The sequence below is a fragment of the Microtus ochrogaster genome, chromosome 18 (genome assembly GCF_000317375.1).
Source record: "Microtus ochrogaster isolate Prairie Vole_2 chromosome 18, MicOch1.0, whole genome shotgun sequence".
NCBI classification, from domain to species: Eukaryota; Metazoa; Chordata; class Mammalia; order Rodentia; family Cricetidae; genus Microtus; species Microtus ochrogaster.
In genome coordinates, this window is record NC_022020.1 from 59,746,289 (window position 1) to 59,758,026 (window position 11,738).

The 11,738-nt window shown below is 48.5% G+C and overlaps 1 protein-coding gene across 4 annotated transcripts in view; it reads right to left on the reverse strand.

Moving 5' to 3' along the window:
* Positions 1 to 11,738, reverse strand: part of Ctif (cap binding complex dependent translation initiation factor) — a 243,610-nt gene that overhangs the window by 114,969 nt on the left and 116,903 nt on the right. For all 4 annotated transcript variants that reach the window (XM_013349619.2, XM_005356275.2, XM_005356274.2 and 1 more), the window contains one exon: positions 8,551 to 8,627. In XM_013349619.2, the coding sequence (XP_013205073.1) occupies positions 8,551 to 8,627 (77 nt within the window). The remainder of the gene's footprint in view (positions 1 to 8,550; positions 8,628 to 11,738) is intronic.

Here is an 11,738-nt window from a genome sequence, read left to right on the forward strand (position 1 = left end):
AAAAAAAAAAAAAAAAAAGAACAAGCAGAGCTTATTCTTGTTCAGGAGGCTCCTCTCCAGAATGTCACTGCAAACACAGAATTAGCAGACGCTGAGTGATCGGTCCTGTAGTCACATTTCACAGACTCATCAATATAAAATCTCTTTTTAGATGTGCATTTCTGTTTATAGAGTGCTTATTCTATTCATTATTTATATGTTTTATTACTTACTTTCATGTGTACGGGCCTTTTGCCTGCATATATATATCTGTGCACCTCAGGTATGCTCTGCCTGTGGAAGCCAGAAGAGGATTCAGGCCCCCTGGGATTAGAGCTACAGATGGTTGTAAGCCACACTCACTGGGTACTGGGAATTGACTCCAGATCTCTCGAGGAGCTGCTAGGCCTCTTAACACTGAGTCATCTCTTCAGACTCCCAGAGACTGCTTATTTAATGTGTGTTGTTGATCTGTTATCACGGAACTCGGGGCAGGACTGAATCAAATGTGCTAGCTCTCTCTGTAAAGCACGCCAGCGTTCTTGAACTCGGGATCCTGGGGATGATGAGACGGCCCTGTGTTCATGCTACCCACAGTTTCCTTTTCTATTCCAATAAGGAACTTGAACTTAGGGTCACTACACAAACCTCTAGCACTTTACTCGGGAGTCATGCAAACAGCAAAATCGTGAACTGAAGCACACACCTGTGGAAAACATCCTACCAGACAAACCATGACCAGGGTAAGAGATGGAATAAGAGAAGCAGGATGGTACCTTGGCCGGGACCCTGGACAACATGGGATTCAAATTATTTAGTATTCCATGTCTGCCAATGACTGATTGTCAAAACATTACAGGTACTGTCATGTTATAGTAACTTTTAGTAAGTAGGCAAACTTGCAATATGGAATCCTTGGGTAATGAGCATCGACTGTACTTGGAAAAGGACTAACTGAGCCATTTATGGGACTGAGCTGATGGACAGACAGGGCTGTGGCTAGTCAATTCCTAATCAGTTTCCTGGTGAACAAGACCTGGAAGACCTAGCCCCTTTGTAGACTAACGAGCCCCATGATGGATGGAGAGATGCTAAATGTCTGGGGAATGCTAAGCTCCAAAAAGTCACTGAGACTTGTAGACAGGAGACCAGGGGGCCCTGGGTGTCTATCAGGGCCCTTGTCCACGGGTCTAGGTGTCACTTGACATGTTAGGGTCAAGAGGATGGATTCTGGATTGAAGAGAAGAGCCACCCATAACCACTGATGACCTGGGGGTAGGGCCACCAGGGCAATGGCAAACAGTCAGACTTAAAAATATTAATACAAGGGTTGGAGAGATAGCTTGGAAGTTAAGAGCACTGGCTGTTCTTCCAGAGGATGTGGGTTCAATTTCCAGCACCTACATGGCAGCTCACAACTGTCTATAATTCCAAGATCCTATACCCTCAAATAGACATATATGTAGGCAAAACACCAAACCACATAAAAGTAAATAAATTATTAAAAAATTAATACAACTCTAAAATTACATTTTTGTATTGAGAGACAGTAGAGAGAAACATGAGGCTGATGATGGAGTGCCTGATGAGACTTACTAAGGGATGGACAAAAGAAAGCCCGAGTCTGGTTGCCAGACTGAGTGATGTCCTGGCCTCCGTCATCTCAGGGGCGAACAAGAATTAGCCTGGAAAAGGCAAGTCTAGCTGGTATATCTCTCGGATGCTGGGGCCATGGGAGACAGATCATTGAACAGGCCTCGAGTTCACACCTTCTCACCTGAGGGATGGGGCAACATTGGTTACACAGGAATACTCCATGTGAAGGCACAAATGGCCCCGATTGTGTCTGAAGTATTTTAGAGAACAGATAAAATAAACGGTAAATTTTAGGTAATAGCTGCTAAAACTCTTTTAGGGGCTAGGGAAGGATCTTGGAGGGTAAAAAGCACTTGAAAAGGTGTGAGGGCCAGAGTCTGAATCACTAGAACTGACACACAAGTTGGATGTGTAACATGAGCTTTTGTAATACCAGTACCCCTATGGGGAGACGGAAGGTGGAGGCAGGGGAATCCCTGGAGGTGGGGGCAGGCAGTCACAGACCAGCTAATCTGATATATATAGCAGAAAAAAAAACCACAATAGAGATCCTGTGTCAAGTATCCAAACCCTAAGTTATCCTCTGACCTCCACATAGGTGCTGTGGCATGCATGCACCAGTGTCTGTATGCACATACACACAGACACAGACAGACAGACAGACACATGACTTTTTGTGTGTTTCTATGGAGGTGGTTCCTAGAAAGATCACACTTGAGTTATTGTGCTCAGTGAAGAAGATCTATCCTCATCAGTGTGGATGGACATCATTCACCTATCAAGGGCCGGGCATAGTGCAGAAGGGCAGAGGAAAGCTGAATTGGTGTGCTCATTTCTTAAGTGGGACATTTAGTTCTTGCCTTTTAGACTCGAGACTGAATTACACCATTGGCCTCCTGCAGCAATGCTCATTGCAGAGGGCAGACTGAGTGATGTCCTGGCCTCCGTCATCTCAGGAGCGAATTCTGATAGAAAATGGATAAAGATCGCAGCTACTTGTATATAGTTCTTAATTTCAAAAATGAAAGAATATAGATTATCACTTTCTCCCAAGGAGACTTGCAATTATAGATGGTTTAGAAGAAAATAGGTGATTATTAGTTGCTAGCACAGCTTCATAGACTAAATCACAGCCAGACTAAATCTGCACCCCTTTTTGAAAGCTCAGTCTCCTGGTACATTCAGGGACTAGCACAGACATCAAGCTCTAGAGACAGTTCCGAGGGGCGCTTCCCATCACGCCATCCTTACACTTGCTCTAATCATGAAAACCAACAAAACAAACCCCAAGGCAACTCAAGAAACTAACAACAACAGAAAATCCCACACTTTTTTTTCCCCCAAAGATGAATATGGTAGTACATGCCTGTAATTCTGGTACTAAAAAAAAAAAAAAACCCGAGGCGGGGAGATTACAGTTCAAAGAGTCTGTGCAATGAGACCCAGTCTCATAATTTTTTAAAAAATTGATACATAACTCATTGGTTACAAAATTCAACCCTCTAAAGCAGAGAATCATTGTTTGGAGGTATATTCGTAAGTATACTATATCAATGGCCTCCAATTCCAGATGTCCTGTTTGTTTTTTATCAGTGACAGACGGTGTTTACAAGGAGCTTGCAAAATCAAAGCCAATGGCTGATCCTGGGGTCTGAGCATGTGCAGGCAGAGGAAGCAAGGAAGAGATCCTTAACTGATTCTACAGCTTGAGGACACGGAGACACAGTTACTGTCAGCTGTAGGACAGAGACCATGGTCACCCTGCAGTGTTCAGCACACAGCCTAGCTCTGCACCCCATGGGGATGGCCTGCTCTCAGGCTTCTTGTGGAGCGGAGCCATCTGACGCTAGCCAGGATGGCCAAGGTGTTCTTCCTTTCTTCCTGTCCATCTGCTTTGCACATGGAGTACATTAACCATTCGGGGGCCTCACTTAACAAAGTCAATTAATTTGAAGAAAGGCTCTCCTGACTCTTGGCAGCCTAGGTGGGCATCATGCAAAAGACCATTACTGCCTCTGTCAGCCCCCCTACTCTAACTGCTGAGAGGCCAGGCTGAGGAGTCTGTGGGGGCCTTCTAAGACTCTCGATAACCTAGGCAGAGGATCTGCAGAGCAAGGGCAGGCTGGCCTCTCCCTCCTATTCAGTGTAAATGGGGCCATTTGCCTCTGCTTCCAGGGAGCTATGGTGGTGGCTTCTAGGGATCCCTGGCCCATCACCCACCTAGCTGTGGCTTTTCCTCTTTCTCCCACTCCCTTCTCCCTTTAAAATTCTTCTGAAGTTTCACTAGTGAAAAGGGAGCAGTCTAGGATCTCCCCAAACCTCAACACCTTCATGATGCCTCCTCCTCTGAACCACAACTCAGATGCTACACAGACATAAACAACATTCTGGTTGATTCTGCACCCATAATGCCAGGGTGGTGGCTGCACCTCATGTCCTTGACCACAAGGGCCTCTCTCCAGTTCACAGAACATACCACGGAGAAAATAATTCTAGTTGGGGATGTTGAAGTTTGAATTAGAGTGGTCCGCATAGGCTCATATATTTGAATACTTGGTCCCCAGGTGTGGTGGAACTATTTGGGAAAGATTAGGAGGTGTGGCCTTGTTAGAAGAGGGGTGTCGCTGGAAACAGGTTTTGAGGGTTCAGAAGTCCATACACTTCCTAAAATAGCTTACTCTATGCCTTGTGCTTGTGGATCCAGATCCAGGCTCTCAGCTATCGCTGTCACCATGTTTCTGCCAGGCTGATTATGGACTCACCCTCTGAAACGGTAAGCAACTAGTCACTCTTTTCAGAAGTTGCTTTTGGTCATGACATTTTGTCACAGCAACAGAAAGGTAACTGAGGCAGGGTGTTCAAAAGGACTTCACTGTGGAGCTCAATGGACTGCCTACATCCCTTTCAGAAACAGCTCTCAGCCCTCTGGCTGCCTCTGTGGAAATGATGATCAAGGGACATGACCCACAAAGCTCTACACAGTCACTCTATGTTAGCTCGACACTCAGACGTCCCTCAAACTTCAGAACTCCCTGCATGGTCAGAACAGGCCATGAAGTCTGCCCTAGAGCTCAACTTCTCTCTGCCTGAGCCGCTGCAGCTGCCTTTTGTCCCTTCCTAACAGCATGCCTTCCTGAGTTTACCCTCACCCTGGAGTCTGTTTCCCAGGCTGTAGATACTACGGCATGCAGAGTGTGTTCATCGCAGTGACACGTTCATCTCTTAAAATAGAGCAAGGGGCAAGGGGAGTGAGGGTTGGGAGTGGGAGAAGGGTGCAGAACTCTCCCCCTTCCATAGGGATGAGGGAATCCGCTAAGTAAGCAGAGGCTATGAGTCAGGACTTCAGTCCCTTAGAGAATTCCTTCTTCCTGGATATTGGACTTGGGCAGAAAGCTTTAGGGGGAGGCAGACAAATCCCCAGCAGCCCCTTCTCAACTGCCCATTTTCAACCCAGTAGAGATGGAGCATGCAAAGCCATGCCGCTCTGGGGAAATGCATGGAATATTCATTAATCCCATTTCTATCCCCAAATGCATAATTTTGTCTGAAATCTGTCATATTTTATTACTTCTCCCCAATAAGCAAGTGGTTATCAGTTTGTCCAAAATATGAGAAAACTCTTAAGAAAGCCTCAAGCTTTCTTCAAGCTGTCGCTGTGGCTGATCCTTTTGCAAACTGGGGGAAAGACAGCTACAGCTCAGTTTTAATCAGGGCCCCCGAAAGCTGCCTGTGGGAAGGGGAGGCTGAGTCTCAGCTTGCTTCTGGAGAGGGGCTCTATCTACCTACTGTTCTGGGCTCTGGGATGCCACGCCTATGAGGCTAGACTTTCAAGGTAGAGTAATGAGAAGAAGATCTACTACTCCATATGGGAACACTTTCTGTGCCCCTAAAAGTCCCTCTGACCTGAAGAGCACATTGCTACTAGGGCCACTCAAGTGCGCACCAGAATGAACTTGCACAAGCCTCTTGAGTAGTGGGTTCATTTTATGAAAGAAAGCGCAATGTTCAAGAAATGAAGTACCTTGGGATCTAGAGAGATGGCTCAGCAGTTAAGAGCACTTACTGCTCTTGCAGAGGACTGGAGCTCATCTCCTAGCCCCCATGCTGGGAGGCTCACAACTGTCTGCAACTCCAGCTCCAGGAGCATCTGATGCCTCTGGCACCTACAGGCACCAACACACACGTGTACATATTCATCCACACATACATTCAGACAATACTCTCTAAACAAACGGAGCACCTCACCAATCCAGTCCCTATTTCTAAAGCGTATGTCCCACACTGCTACATGATTTAGCTCCCTACTGCCTCCACATTGAACCAGCAGAGAGAAAAGCAGCAAAGCACACAGAGACGCCTGGAGAACTAAATAAGACTAGAACACATGGCAGACTTCTGCACGGATGGGGGTGGTGCCAGGTACCAGTTTTGAGAATGCCTGTACTGGTTGGGAAGTACTAGTCAATTCTAGGCACAGCAATGTGTCAAGGGGTCTGCAGCTATCAGACCCCAATTCCAGTCATTTCATAGGGAGAGAGGAGGCCAAAGCCTCCTGCAGGAATTCCAAGGTGAGTCACAGGGACACTAGGAGGCTGTAGCTTGCCACTTCCCTTCTCATGACAAATGGCAAGATCTGAGATTCTGTAGATGCTAGCTGTGTTCCTTGGTTACAAAAGCTGGCCATTTCTTTCAGCAGTATTTTCTCAGTGTGGTCTACACTCTGAATGTTAGCAAGGCTAGCCTGTAGTACAGAGGTGTCAAGTGTCTAGGTTTGGCCCCTAACAAGGTCACCATGGAGGCTCGTCTGCTAGAGAACTGGGATTGACTTGGTAATGTTTCATAGCCTATCCGTGAATGCCAGAATCACCATAGTTCCCAAAAGAGACTTAGAAACTCCTGGCGTCAGATAACAAAGCCTTCCAGTTACACCGTTACCTGTTCTCTCATGAACATCTCTACCGTGTGCGGGCTCTAACAGGACACCGCCCCCCTCCCAAGTGAGAAATGGGTGTTATCTTTCTGACCGGTCCCTTGTCTAGCACACACTTCGGCAGTGTGTGTCTGCTACCTTGGCAGTCTGACTCTGGTCACTAAGATGCTCCCTCTCAGTAAACACGACAGCTGCCATTCATCCCTTCCATGTAAATCTTCCATGGGTTTACCATGTGGCTGCGCTTTCCTCTACCCTGGCCCTAGTCCTCCAGCCCTCCTCACAGGACATACCTTTTGTCCTTTTAATCATCTTTATTGCCTCTCTTTGGATGCTGGCCCGGTCCACATCCTCTGTGAGGTGCGTTGACCTACCCAGAGCACTCGCTATCATGAGTAGGGATAAGTGGATGTCCAACTTCCTGGTTCTCCCATGCAATGCGGACTCCCTCCCGACATTCCTGGGTCATGTTGTTTCCAGAGGCCTGCCCCGTCTAGAGGACTCCTGTGGAGCATGGTGACCTGGCTCAAAAAGGGACATGTGGCCTGATCTGGATGCCAGTGCTTTGGCCCAGAGAAGACTTCTCTTTTGTAAGCGTGGAGAGTCTTGGCGTCTTTAAGGCACACACTGAGGAGGAAGGAGGGCAAGGCCTCTGCTCTCCCTGACTCCTTCCTGGTCCTTGCTGGCATCATTCTCCTTTGTGAGGAGCTCCCTATTTCTTTCCTCTCCCAAGAACCCAGAACCCAAAACTTGCCCTGTGTAACAAAGCAGAGCAGAGAGGTGGCACAGGATGGGAACCAACAGTACCCTGGCCAGGGCAGGGACAGGGCTTGGTTCAGCTCTCATGGCTCGGTTTCCTCTTCTGATGGCTGTTGATCCCAGACCTTAGCCAGGACAGCCTGCCTCCCAGTTAGCTGGAGCCTCATTTCCCCTGTGAATGTTTTCAGAAATCAAAAATCTGCTATTAAATGACAGGCATCCTGGGCATCCATTTCTGCCCACCTACTACCCCTGGTTCAGGGGTCGGAGGTCCAGCTTGGCCAGAGCCCAACACCTCCAGCTGTGACCAAGCAGCACGGAGAGCAGGTGCTCCTAGCTTTCTGGTGCTCCTAGCTTTCTGAGAGCAGGATGTCAGCTGGCTGTCTCTTGTCTCTTAAAGAACATTCGCCGTTCATTAAAGGCAAAACCACAAGCCATCACCGTTGTCTAAGAATAAATTCCCTATAGGGAAACACCTCATTTTAATTCCTCAAGCATAAGCCTTTTTGTTCTTTCTTTTTTAAGATTTTCATCCAGAAATAATTTTTGCACATCCAAGCCAAAAAAGAAAAAAAAAAACCCACTCCCCCTTTAGCACAAATGGCTGCACACAGTAGGATTCTGCACCTGGAAATTTTCATTTAAAAAAATGTCAAGAAACCTTTCCATGTAAGAAAGCCTCGTAGACCACACACACACACACACACACACACACACACACACACACACACACACACACACACACATTTCTTGGAAGCTCGATCTCAGTTGCCTGCTCCAAGGTATGCCACCTCATCATGTTTTTCCTGTCCCTTGGTTACTACTACTCAGGACTGTGACGGTCACTGCAAAGTGCGGCTCATACACAGGACAATTCCCAGTGATGGAGAGACAGAAAGAGGAGTGGCTTTGAATTTGTGAGCTTGGGGAGCCTCCTGGAGGCCATGTTCCTAAACACTCAGCCCACGGGCTCAGCTCTTTGAGGACATGCTGCAGTTTTGGTTAATGGAAAGAGCATTTCTGCAAATCCCAGGCAATGCTCACTCCCAGGAAGGAGTGGAGCCGGTGGCCCTCGGCTGGTCTTCTGAAGGGACCCAGCCCCTGGGTCAACCACAGAAATGCAGTTGCTGATGCTCTATAGCCAAGCCTACAGTATTGCCAACATCACCTCAAAGGTGCCCATCTCATTTACAAGTGGAAGCCCTATCTCAGAGCACAGACCAGAGCTAATCTGCCCAGCAGCCGGCCCAGGGAAGAGCCACAGCATCCACAACAGTTGTTCCTACCTTCGGTCGTTTCTCCGCCTCCGAAACAGCTTCTTGGTATGTGCGATCTCCACTTCATGGGGCATAGGGTGGTAGCCCTGAGACATGGAGAAAGAGGACATGAATTATTTTTGTCCAAGACCTCATTTGCCACAACAACACCCAGTGAAGGACATGAGAGGCTAGATTCTGACCATCAAATCAGGTCAGAAAATGGGAATGAGTGACTCTCCCACGAAAGGTGGATGCTAAGATTCCAGACTCAGAGAATAGAGGGACCGGAAGGAGACCTCAGCAATCATCATATCCAAATATAGAGGTTGTTCAGGCTAAGGCTGAGTGTGTAGTCCAAGGTCTTGCAGAGAAAGGTAGCAGAGTCAAGGTCACCAATGCCTCCTTATCCTTCTCCTCAGTTAGGAGCTGGTTCCATGAAAAGAGTAGGGGATCTTCCCTATGGAGTTCCAAGCCAGAGAGCTTAACCCATAAGGGTCAGGTGCAGACAATAGCTTTAGGAAGGGGACAGGTTCTTTTTCCAATCTCCAGATAGAGATGTTACCACCTTCTGCAGTGGCCATTGAGAGACTAGAGATGAGTGTGCCCAGCCTTGAGCACAAGCTGACTCTAGGCCCAAATTCCCCCTGCAATTTTACCCTCCCTTGGAAGTACTTAGGAAACATGCAAAGAACGAAATTGTCTTCTACATTTCAAAGGAAGGTCTGGGGAAAATTCTAAGGGTGGCTTTTGCATCCCATCCTTATAGATTGACACCAAGGTTTGGGAGAGACCTGCTTCTATGTGATGTCAATCCTACCAAATGCCAGGCCCAGGCGGAACAAGTTGCAGAAGCTGGTGTGCACACCTGGCCGGCAAATGTGTCCATGTGGGGACATGCCCAGGAACACTGTCATTCCATCCTGGTCAGCTGGGGTGGAGGAGCTGGGATCTAGGATTGGATGTCCAAGAGGAAGAGTCCTCATGTGGGACCTAGGATGCTTGAGATATCTACAGGTTCTCAAACTGCACAGGCACGAACATGGTGAGGGAGAGCCCATGGGTTTTCTGGAGAGTGGAGAGGGGGTCCCCTGGGCCCCAAGCCCCACATGGCAGTCAGCGAGATCAAGGCGCAGGGAAGTCAAGCAACGAGAGAGGCTTCAGAGCTTTTCATCAGGACTCTCTAGAGTCCCTTAGTCTGCCTTCACAGGAGAAGGTGGAGGACATTGGTGGCCCTGGCTATACTTGGACTGGCCGGTTTATTAGAGCATCCCAGAGAGGTGATGGGAGGACACTGGGCCAGGCAGACATGGGATCCTGGAGTTATAGTTATTTGGCCCAGACTTCTATTAAGTCCAGGGAGCAAAAGCCATTTTAAACTATTTTAATGATGGCCCTTCCCTCCCACTCCCGGTCTTTCTAGCCTCCAACAATCTAGCCAAAAATGTGTGAATGGATTCCAGGCTCCAGGCAGCCACAATGGGCCGCTGGGACCTCAGGATATGCTTTGTTTAATGGGTTTCTCAAAGGATATTATTTGTTTTCTTTAATATAAAACACAAATAAGGAAAAACACCGAGTCTTCCCCTCTCACTTCCCCTCTCCCACCCAGAGCAGGTTCTGGCCAGCTCCTTCTCCTTTTTCTTCTCTCCCTCCCTTCCTGCCTCACTCTAGGCCTCTCCAGGTCACCATCAGAACACACTGGGCGTGCCCCCAATAGACAATGGCCAGGAAGCTCAGACTCCCTCCCAAGCTGGTCCTGAGCTGGCAGCAGACCAGGCTCTCAGCTTTGGGCTGACAGATGGAGCTGCCCACTGGTGGCATAACATGAGCCAAGAGGTGCCAACCTCTTCAGTCCTGCCGCAGAGTTCTGGGACCTAATGCATATCCAGGCCTCTCCCCGCTCTGGCGGCAGCCACGGGGAGGTGTCCTTTCACTCATGCTAAAGGAGGAGACCATCCATTACCATGGAAAAGTCTCCCTCAGTCATTTCATCCCTAGGGACAGCTCACTTGAACTGTGGCCACTGAGATAAGGCTGGGAGAATGGGGTGTCCTAGATAGAGGCACCCAAGGACAGAAGTAACCAGGGAAGAGTCTGGAAGGAGGGTTGGCTGTTCTGGCAGCTTGGTCAGTACAGAGGGGGTTCTGGCTTCAGACCAGAGATGTGTCTGTTTTCAGAAAAGATAGACTCCCCTGAAGGAGAATGAACTTCGGCAGGCTCTCGGAGCGCCTTTGAGAACACCCGTGGGCTTGGTGCTAACAGCTTGTTCAGCGTACCTGTCTGCTCCTCTCCAAGCAAGAGAGCCAGCCTCAGGTCTCTAAGGTGACCCTTCGTGTATATGGCCAGATGACTGTAGGCATGCCTCTGAAGGGTCACCCTGGACACAGACAAGGTTCTGCCTACTCTTCTTCAACTCTGGGATACCATTTTCCCTTTGGCTCTGAAACCTGGCTACATTCCCTTACTATCCAACCCATAACCTTGTGGGCCTTGACCTGTATGGGCCCCGGTGACAAGCGGCTCACAGAAATCGAGTTTCTCCAGGGAAGGAGGATGGGCAGAGAATCCCTGGGCACACAGTGTTGGCAGAGTGTATGCGAGGCACGCACATGCATCTTTACAAACACCCTTATCCGTGTGCCGGAAATCAGTGCATGTATAAGATCTTCCCTAAGGGCCAGCACATTATTTTTGTGGTTGCAAAACTATGTTCTATAAACCCAGCCTATTCTGGGGTAGCCTTGGTGGGGGAAGATCACATACCTAGCGTGTTGGTTTGCTAATGTCAACTTGGCACAACCTACTCACCTGGGAAAAGGTAACCTCAATTGAAGAATTGCCCCCATGAGAATGACACCTAGAGCCACGTTGGTGAGACACTGTCTTGACTGGTGATTGGTGTGGGAGAGCCTGGGCCACTGTGGGCAGCACCATCCCTAGGCAGGTGGGATTAGCAGTATAAGGAAGCTAGCATAGAACAAGCCGGAGAGCAAGCCAACAAGCACGGTTCCTCCACAGTCTCTGCTTCAGTTCCCATCCTGACTCCCCTCAGAGCGGGACTATTATGTAGTAGAAGCTGAGATGCTTTCCTTTCCAAGTTGCTTTTGGTCACGGTGTTTATCACAGCAACAGAAATCAGACTAGTATGCTGGGTGTCTCTGGAGGATTAAGGACAGGCCCGTGCATCTGTAGGTGAGGACTGGGGCGGGGGGGTG